We start from the raw sequence: 11341 nt of genomic DNA, 5'->3' as shown, positions 1-11341 counted from the left end.
TGAAGCGGCTCTGCGCCCAACTCGATTGAAAGGAGAAAAGACGAGAGCTGGATGACATTTTCGAGTGAGGAGGGGGAAATAGGAGGTAATGACTCGTGTTTCCACTTGGAGTTCAACTCGGAAAGACTGAATACAAGTGTTTTGTTACTAGCGCAGGTATTGGTTTGATTTAACAACGATTAGTTTGGAAGCTACCGTTAACGTTAGCTAGTTAGCTTGCTAGCCCACAAGCTAGCTAGCGTTAGCATTAGCTAATTTAGGTTGTCTGACACTCCTCCCAAATCTCTTTTCAGGGGGACCAGAAGTGGAGTTTCGTGAGTGAATACATGTGTTGCTGAGTCACTGGGGATTTTTTTCCGAAGACTTCTCCCCGGGTCGGCTTGATGGAATAGCTGCAGAAAATTGCTCTTCTCCTCCGGTGGTGCTGAAAAGAACAAGGGCGCACCCGGTTAGGAGGACCGCCAGACACAACCACCAAGAGGACTTCACAAGCACCGCAGGCTTTTTCAGGGCCTTGTGGTCTTTCGCCAGACACGCCGCTTCTGCTGTCTGCACAGTTTAATCGTCGCTGCCTCTCGAAATTTCCAGTTACACGACACGATGACCGTTCTACAGCAGCTGCTGCGAAGATCTTAGGGTAACATTAACCGTGCCATGCTCTGTAGGCCCTGCAAACATTGTGCTACTCTGAACATGAATGCCCCAGCATCTCCCAGGATCCTTTAGCACAGACCCAGTACGATACAGTCCCTCACTACTGTGCTAGACTTATATAAATGTACATTTTGGACATTCTACTCACGCTTGTCTTTGAGTCATGTTCTCACAAGTAAGCCTATAATCAAACTGAAACGATAATCCAAGCGAAGAGAGGCATTAGTGCTGTATCTGACATTTTTCTTATTAGGAAAAATATTTATGCACAGAGTTCAAAATGGGGAAAATGCTCTCAAAAATATTTGGCAACAAGGAAATGAGAATATTGATGCTTGGACTTGATGCTGCTGGCAAGACAACAATCCTTTACAAACTGAAACTCGGACAGTCGGTCACCACAATTCCCACAGTTGGCTTCAATGTCGAGACTGTCACCTACAAAAATGTCAAGTTCAACGTGTGGGATGTTGGCGGCCAAGATAAGATTCGTCCGTTGTGGCGACACTACTATACAGGCACTCAAGGGTTAATTTTCGTTGTGGATTGCGCGGACAGAGATCGCATCGATGAGGCAAGGCAGGAACTTCACCGCATCATTAATGACCGGGAGATGAGGGATGCCATCATCTTGATATTCGCCAATAAGCAAGACCTTCCCGATGCCATGAAGCCACATGAAATCCAAGAGAAGCTCGGCTTGACCCGCATCAGAGATAGGAATTGGTATGTTCAGCCCTCCTGTGCGACCACAGGTGATGGACTATATGAGGGGTTGACATGGCTAACCTCAAATTACAAATCTTAATGATTGAGTGTTGACTGTTTTAGGTCAAAACTATAATAAAGTTGCAAGTAACAAATAACTTCTCAAATGATTATGGTAAAAAAAAAATGATTATCTTCCATTTATTTTTTAATACTATGTTTACCCCATGACTAATTTATCTTTAACTGGGTTTGCTGGCTTAAAGTTTGCTTGTACTCTGTAGCAGGCCTATATCACGTTCATTATTTTGGGGCTTGCTTGATGAATATTGAATTGGTTCTATTTGTTAAAGCCACAGAGATCACCGCCTTTGCCTATTCCTTTTCCTGTTTTATATAATCTTTTCTAATGAAGCTGGAGTTTTTATCTTTTCATTTGGGACTAAAGCTGCCATTAAACATGGATCTGTTTTTTGTTTTGTTTTCTGAACCCCACCCCCAAAAGGTGAGATCTGTAATGTCAAGTAGCCTACGTTGAGAGATTTTAACACTTGTTTTTCATACAGTACTGTGATGCAAAGTATTTCTTCTCAATGGTATTGACAGCTGCAAGAAATAAGGAAAGCCTTCACCATTGCTTACATTTCTTTGTCAACGTTCTTGACATCAAAGAAAAATGACTTCAGCCATGGTTTGTTACCCACCCTCTGGGTCTCCTTATGTGGGCTATATAGTGGATTGATTGACCTTTTTGTGTCATGTCTTGATACCTAATTGTGCTAAATATTCAACAAATAGGCCTCCAGTAACCTTAAACATGCTTGTCAGGATGCATCTTTAGTTATGGGTAACATTGATAGTTATGTAGTCAGTTGACTCAATCTTTCCAAAGGAATGTCATTCAGCTCTGAGCTCTCTCAATCTGATACCACAATTGATTAGTCTCAGTATTGGGACACTATATGATAGCCTATATCTGTAGCATGAGTACGGAAGTACAGTAACCCTACATCAGAGTCCATCTGTCGTGCAGTCAGAGGGAGCCACTTACTGGTGAGATGTTAAAGACACCTTGTGGTGCTGCTCTTACTCCTATTTTGACTGGGGCAACTGTACAGATCATTGTAATGTCTTATTAAAAAAGTGATTTTAAATCTGTAATGTGTTGTTTTTTCAAGGATCAAAGGACAGTCTGAGTGAGCAGGTCCCATGTGGGATCAGTTCAGATTTGCCTGAAGAGAAGTATGTAGGTATACTGTAATTTTGGAATAGCTTAACTTATTTAGTCATCTTAAAAAGCTATTGTTGGAAAACATTAACAATACTGTTAAGATCAAAGCAGAAGTAAGTGCGTGTTGGCATTCTCATGGTTTCCAGTTCTGTGCAGATATTTCATAAAGTGTTCATGTCATCCCTAAAGCGGAGTGTTCTGGTCCCAGTAGCACTCAGGCCAGTGGATGGGAAAATGTACAAAACAGGAAGTCCAACTGCTGGTCTTTTTTGGAGTAACAACAGAGCCACATGATGTGTGTGTGTGTGTGTGTGTGCTGAGATATATGCTGAATTGTTAAAACACTCTTTCTGAATGTTGTGTGTTCTTGGTCGTGAGCCATATTGAGCTGCCAGCTGTTACTTCCTGACTTTGCTTTTGGTTGAAACTGGCAGTAAAAGCATGTCCCCTCGCCCTAATAGTTTTTGTTCAGTGAAGATGCCTTTGAGACTGATGTCTGTTGAAGTTGGCTGATGCTGATGCTGGAGCTGAGGAGATGAAAGAAAATACATATCAAGATTCAGAATCATCTAAGAAATGTTCTGTGAACACTTGATGTTAAGGCTATATGAATTATTTGTAAAGGAATACAGTGGGCTGATGGGACCAGCTATCACACTAAACGAGCCAAATTCAAGCTCAGGTAGGAGTTGGTGCTGTACCCTCTCTTTGTGTGTAAAATGAGCATCTCTTAAAAGGGAGTCGGTGTGATCGTTCTCCAGTCTGTGGTGAAGGAGAGACGTCATCCACCTCCCCAGTGTGATCACTCTCCAGTCTGTGGTGAAGGAGAAAGGTCATCCACCTCTCCAGTGTGATCACTCTCCAGTCTGTGGTGAAGGAGAGATGTCATCCACCTCCCCAGTGTGATCACTCTCCAGTCTGTGGTGAAGGAGAAAGGTCATCCACCTCTCCAGTGTGATCACTCTCCAGTCTGTGGTGAAGGAGAAAGGTCATCCACCTCTCCAGTGTGATCACTCTCCAGTCTGTGGTGAAGGAGAGATGTCATCCACCTCCCCAGTGTGATCGCTCTCCAGTCTGTGGTGAAGGAGAGAGGTCGTCCACTAGCCTGGGTAAACCCATCCCCCACGTGACCTGCTCTCAGACCTGCTCTCAGTCACTAGTCAGTCAACTCTGAGAGCAGGTCACCTGGGGGATGGGTTTACTCAGGCTAGTCGTCCACCACCTCAGTGTGATCGCTCTCCAGTCTGTGGTGAAGGAGCGATGTTGTCCACCTCCCCAGTGTGATCACTCTCCAGTCTGTGGTGAAGGAGAGACGTCATCCACTTCCTCCATAAATGTCAATCCCTGCACCTCAGAAGAAGAGGAGGCTGTTAAGATTGCGTCTTGTTATTGCAAAAGCAAAGTTAAAAACTATTTTAGTGAAATCTCCCTTTAAAAAATGTAACTAAATACAACAGTTCACTGGTAATAAGTGCATTACAGACAGACACCACTGAGGCACTGTGGCCTTAGTTCCTGTTAAAGCTGATTAAGAACAATAAGCAGAGTGTTCCCAGTCTTGACAAAGACAGGATTGATGGTGATCAATGTGGGCAGAGCCTGGTGTTTTGGGCAACAAAAGATTAGTTGGTGTTTTTCAACAGATTTCTGGGGATATTTCCTCTCACAGCATACTGAAGGACACTGTGTCTTTTGTAGCATTTTTCACACACGTGCACATAAAAACTGCCACTATGCAAGATGTTTAAAAAAACAACAGAATTATGCTATGTTGGCAATGACACACCCTCTCTGTGTCTCCAGTCAGACTCACAATTTGCAGTATTGAAGGACAATCAGACGCTGGGATCTAGGAGTGTGTGTCCACATCCACAGACATTTGGCCGTACAATCATGGTGACATTCACTGTGTGGAAAAGCCGGTGCTTAGCAAGCTGCTGCAGAGGCCCCAGGATGTTTGCTTTAGCACCACAGAGGTTTCCGTCAGACAGGTCAGGTGAGAGACACACACATGATTCCAGGCCCAGAGAAGATGTTTCACACACACACACGCGCGCACGCACACACACACACACACACACACACACACACACACACACACACACACACACACACACACACACGTGCGCACGCACACGCACGCACACACACACACACACACACACACACACACACACACCATGCAGTGATTTAAAGCCTTCTAGTCATAGAAGAACATGTTGATCTTCTAATCAACACACACACTGCCAGATGAGACAGTATCTGAGCGTCGGGTGGTTTTGTCAACATGCTTTCAGTAGGTCGGCTTGGTCAAGAGCCTCCATTAGACACTGATGGCAATTTAATTGGGCTGTAATGGGCACTTTGGTTCCCCCCACTTCATTACAACCATATGATCCTCACCGCTTTTATTGGAGACACAAATGCCCCCCGGGGTGAGGACAGAGAATGTAAGCAAGGTTTTATGACCTATCCTCGGTAAAGATGAGACGCCCCCCCTAACCCTCCTGTCAACTCCCTCTGGGGTTGGCTGGAATTCCTCAGACTTCCTGAGAGGGAAGGTGAGGAATGGGCTTCACGTGATGCAAAGAAGAAGGGCATGTAGTGAGGTGATAGAGGTGTTAGACAGGCTTTTACGTTTGACAGCCTTTTACCAAGTCGGTGTGGAGTGTCATTGTGTTCACTGAGGCTCTACTACTATCCCTGCAGCACAGCTACAGGTTGTTGGAGCTCAGCCACTGACTAAGTTACACACTTGCCTCTGCTATCATTACTCACAAAGCAGGAAGGCAATAGCCACATGTGTAAGCCACAGTTCACCCAGCTCCTTCAACGATGTGTCATGGAGGACAGATTCCACGATGCGGCCAGAATGCCTGTTTGTTGGGGCAGCTCCTATGGCAACGGCCTAATGGGATCCCGGCCAGTGTGGCGTGGTGGTTCTGGTATCACTGAGGTGGCGGGCGGACCCGGGCCTGTGTTGCAACAGTTTCCAGCGGTGGGGTTCCTCTTGTTCTACATGGAAAGAGGAAGAACGAGGAGAAAACGAAAGAGGCCACCACACTTCTAAAACACCTTGTTCCCTCTGCCACGGTGACCTCCTCGCCCTCCTCTAGCTAATGTTTAACAACGATTCAGAACAGCACACAAATAGTACCCGGGGTGAGTTGTATAACAGCCGTATTCCTAACATGCCTGCAAACACAGCCTAAATGATGTGTGTGGTTTGTAGAGCTGAGGCTTGTGAGGTACGTGATCCTCCTCATTTCCTCTTGATTTGGCAGACTTGTGCAGGTAACACTTGAAAAACAGTTTGAACTGTGAGCTGTTAATATAGTAACGGGCCAAAGTTGGCCTGCAGTTTCAACAGCCACAGCCACACACCCATCGGGATAATCACAGTGTGATACATGCAGCCACGTACACACACATGCACACACTGTTATTAAGGTAGATTATTTGATGTCTGCCTTAATAACAGTGTGTGTGTGTGTGTGTGTGTGTGTGTGTGTGTGTGTGTGTGTGTGTGTGTGTGTGTGTGTGTGTATGGTAGGTGGGGACACCTAACTCTAAACCACACAAAGCCCATTTCAATGACTGCTTATCCTCAAGGACAGAAAAACATCCATTAGCCTACTCCCTTTGGTTAGGAAACCTCTCTCTCCACTGGTAATCCCTGCTCTCTTTCTCTCTCTCTCTCTCTCTCTCTCTCTCTCTAGTCAGTATAGTGTCTGCTGCATGGTGAGCCGTTAATAATGAACACACTCGCACGCGCACACACACACGCACGCACGCACGCACACACACACACACACACACACACACACACACACACACACACACACACACACACACACACACACACACACACACACACACACACACACACACACACACACACACACACACACACACACACACACACAGACAGACAACTCAGTTTAAAACAGGTCCGGAAGTGGCTGAAAGTTAGTTTTAGGTTTCCTGCTGAGGTTAAGGCTGTTGAACACAGTGATAAATGCAACCCATTGGTTGTCTTGTAAAATGTACAAGCCTACACAGTTGCACCCCTTCCTGTGTTGGTATCACTTTGAGTTTGCTTGCCTTTGAGTTCAGAGTTTCAGGTTTTACTCATATACGTAAAACACATAGTATAAAATAAAGTAAAAAAGTGTGTTGATTTTAAAATTAATAGACCAGCAAAATAAGATTGAAGGTTTTGGGTTAAAAAGTCCAGCAGGCACTCTGGGCATTGGTCCAAATTACATTCCATTCCTATCTGCAACTGAAGGTTACTTTCTGTGGTCAACTTAGAAATATAGAGGAGCAGAACACAGTCTCTGTATATTGGAAGTCTACGTTAAATAACCAATTTTGCCTTTTAGTGAACTGACACAGACACACACAAGCATTAAATTGCCATGTGGTATGAGCCATTAGCCTTACAGTCTTGTTGACAGCTGTAAAATGACTGCTCTTCGGCCTACGGGCATGTTTTTACATCTTAACAGCTCAAGCCCCCCAATCTCATTCCCATCCCCCCCCCCCCCCCCCCCCCTCCCGACAAAACCCCCTGGGGCTTCTATTTATACTCCATAATGTGAAAGTCTGAAGTTTGTCCCCATGGTTCCCCTTGAGAATTGCAGGACGTCTATCACAGCTGTGTGAGAGTGTGAACCAAGAAGCACATCTGATTTATATTTGTCCCTGGACTCATTATGCAGTGTTTGTCCAGCTGCAGAAGACAGCGAGTGTAGAGGATCATTGCTGAGTGGTATAACCTTCAGGCTTTGAGATGTAAGCAGAGCTCCAGTATAGACTGAAAAAGGAGGAGCAGGTGTTAGGGGATACTGCTGCAGCTTGTGGACTAGAGTCTCTCCAAACACTGGGGATTATTGCAACATTTTCACTCACCTTTTACTTCTGTGACCTGGTCAGAGAGAGCCTGTGTTTGTTCTATATATTTGTCCAGAGCTTATTCATACAGTAAACAGAGCTTTGCCCTATTCTTTGTGACAACTGTACTCATTTGGCTTTACACATGCCCATACTGTAACCTGCTCATATACATGCCCATACATACACATGCCCATACTGTAACCTGCTCATACACATGCCCATACTGTAACCTGCTCATACACATGCTCATACTGTAACCTGCTCATATACATGTCATACTGTAACCTGCTCATATACATGCTCATACTGTAACCTGCTCATACACATGCCATACTGTAACCTGCTCATATACATGCTCATACTGTAACCTGCTCATACACATGCCATACTGTAACCTGCTCATATACATGCCCATACTGTAACCTGCTCATACACATGCCCATACTGTAACCTGCTCATATACATGCCCATACTGTAACCTGCTCATACACATGCCCATACTGTAACCTGCTCATATACATGCCCATACTGTAACCTGCTCATATACATGCCCATACTGTAACCTGTTCATACACATGCCCATACTGTAACCTGTTCATACACATGCCCATACTGTAACCTGCTCATACACATGCCCATACTGTAACCTGCTCATATACATGCCATACTGTAACCTGCTCATATACATGCCCATACTGTAACCTGCTCATACACATGCCCATACTGTAACCTGCTCATATACATGCCCATACTGTAACCTGCTCATACACATGCCCATACTGTAACCTGCTCATACACATGCTCATACTGTAACCTGCTCATACACATGCCCATACTGTAACCTGCTCATATACATGCCCATACTGTAACCTGCTCATATACATGCCATACTGTAACCTGTTCATACACATGCCCATACTGTAACCTGCTCATACACATGCCCATACTGTAACCTGCTCATACACATGCTCATACTGTAACCTGCTCATATACATGCCCATACTGTAACCTGCTCATACACATGCCATACTGTAACCTGTTCATACACATGCCCATACTGTAACCTGCTCATACACATGCCCATACTGTAACCTGCTCATACACATGCCCATACTGTAACCTGTTCATATACATGCCATACTGTAACCTGTTCATACACATGCCATACTGTAACCTGCTCATACACATGCCATACTGTAACCTGTTCATACACATGCCCATACTGTAACCTGTTCATATACATGTCATACTGTAACCTGCTCATACACATGCCCATACTGTAACCTGCTCATATACATGCCATACTGTAACCTGCTCATACACATGCCCATACTGTAACCTGTTCATACACATGCCCATACTGTAACCTGCTCATACACATGCCCATACTGTAACCTGTTCATACACATGCCCATACTGTAACCTGCTCATATACATGCTCATACTGTAACCTGCTCATACACATGCCCATACTGTAACCTGCTCATATACATGTCATACTGTAACCTGCTCATATACATGCCATACTGTAACCTGCTCATACACATGCTCATACTGTAACCTGCTCATACACATGCTCATACTGTAACCTGCTCATACACATGCCCATACTGTAACCTGCTCATATACATGTCATACTGTAACCTGCTCATACACATGCCATACTGTAACCTGCTCATACACATGCCCATACTGTAACCTGCTCATATACATGCCATACTGTAACCTGCTCATATACATGCCATACTGTAACCTGTTCATATACATGTCATACTGTAACCTGCTCATATACATGCCCATACTGTAACCTGCTCATACACATGTCATACTGTAACCTGTTCATACACATGCCCATACTGTAACCTGCTCATATACATGCCATACTGTAACCTGCTCATATACATGCCATACTGTAACCTGTTCATATACATGTCATACTGTAACCTGCTCATATACATGCCATACTGTAACCTGCTCATACACATGCTCATACTGTAACCTGCTCATACACATGTCATACTGTAACCTGCTCATATACATGCCCATACTGTAACCTGCTCATACACATGCCCATACTGTAACCTGTTCATACACATGCCCATACTGTAACCTGCTCATATACATGCCCATACTGTAACCTGCTCATACACATGCCCATACTGTAACCTGCTCATACACATGCCCATACTGTAACCTGCTCATATACATGCCCATACTGTAACCTGCTCATATACATGCCCATACTGTAACCTGCTCATATACATGCCATACTGTAACCTGCTCATACACATGCTCATACTGTAACCTGCTCATACACATGTCATACTGTAACCTGCTCATATACATGCCCATACTGTAACCTGCTCATACACATGCCCATACTGTAACCTGTTCATACACATGCCCATACTGTAACCTGCTCATATACATGCCCATACTGTAACCTGCTCATACACATGCCCATACTGTAACCTGCTCATACACATGCCCATACTGTAACCTGCTCATATACATGCCCATACTGTAACCTGTTCATATACATGTCATACTGTAACCTGTTCATACACATGCCCATACTGTAACCTGTTCATATACATGTCATACTGTAACCTGTTCATACACATGCCCATACTGTAACCTGTTCATATACATGCCATACTGTAACCTGTTCATATACATGTCATACTGTAACCTGTTCATACACATGCCCATACTGTAACCTGTTCATACACATGCCCATACTGTAACCTGCTCATATACATGCCCATACTGTAACCTGTTCATACACATGCCATACTGTAACCTGTTCATATACATGTCATACTGTAACCTGTTCATACACATGCCATACTGTAACCTGCTCATACACATGCCATACTGTAACCTGTTCATATACATGTCATACTGTAACCTGTTCATACACATGCCCATACTGTAACCTGTTCATACACATGCCCATACTGTAACCTGCTCATACACATGCCCATACTGTAACCTGTTCATACACATGCCCATACTGTAACCTGCTCATATACATGCCCATACTGTAACCTGCTCATATACATGCCCATACTGTAACCTGCTCATATACATGCCCATACTGTAACCTGCTCATATACATGCCCATACTGTAACCTGCTCATATACATGCCCATACTGTAACCTGCTCATACACATGCCCATACTGTAACCTGTTCATACACATGCCCATACTGTAACCTGCTCATACACATGCCCATACTGTAACCTGTTCATACACATGCCATACTGTAACCTGCTCATATACATGCCATACTGTAACCTGTTCATACACATGCCATACTGTAACCTGTTCATACACATGCCATACTGTAACCTGCTCATACACATGCCCATACTGTAACCTGTTCATATACATGTCATACTGTAACCTGTTCATACACATGCCCATACTGTAACCTGTTCATACACATGCCATACTGTAACCTGCTCATACACATGCCCATACTGTAACCTGTTCATATACATGTCATACTGTAACCTGTTCATACACATGCCCATACTGTAACCTGTTCATACACATGCCCATACTGTAACCTGCTCATACACATGCCCATACTGTAACCTGTTCATACACATGCCATACTGTAACCTGCTCATACACATGCCCATACTGTAACCTGTTCATACACATGCCCATACTGTAACCTGTTCATACACATGCCATACTGTAACCTGTTCATATACATGTCATACTGTAACCTGCTCATACACATGCCCATACTGTAACCTGTTCATACACATGCCATACTGTAACCTGTTCATATACATGTCATACTGTAACCTGCTCATACACATGCCCATACTGTA

General features: G+C 44.1%; 1 protein-coding gene across 1 annotated transcript; it reads left to right on the top strand.

The window, feature by feature from the left end:
* arf6b (ADP-ribosylation factor 6b) lies at positions 1-2511 on the top strand. Its single transcript, XM_083634434.1, has 2 exons — positions 1-85; positions 294-2511. The coding sequence occupies exon 2, from the start codon at positions 935-937 to the stop codon at positions 1460-1462; it is 528 nt and encodes a 175-aa protein (XP_083490560.1). The 5' UTR covers positions 1-85; positions 294-934; the 3' UTR covers positions 1463-2511.
* The last annotated feature ends 8830 nt before the right edge of the window (positions 2512-11341 follow it).

The sequence above is a fragment of the Poromitra crassiceps genome (genome assembly GCF_964638095.1).
Source record: "Poromitra crassiceps genome assembly, chromosome: 3".
In the NCBI taxonomy this organism is placed as follows: Eukaryota; Metazoa; Chordata; class Actinopteri; order Beryciformes; family Melamphaidae; genus Poromitra; species Poromitra crassiceps.
The sequence above is the reverse complement of the archived record's forward strand: the minus strand, read 5'-3'. Positions and strand labels throughout refer to the sequence as shown.

Bases quoted from the DNA above. Each gene is read 5' to 3' on its own strand.
- arf6b (XM_083634434.1), top strand. From the start codon at position 935: ATGGGGAAAATGCTCTCAAAAATATTTGGCAACAAGGAAATGAGAATA.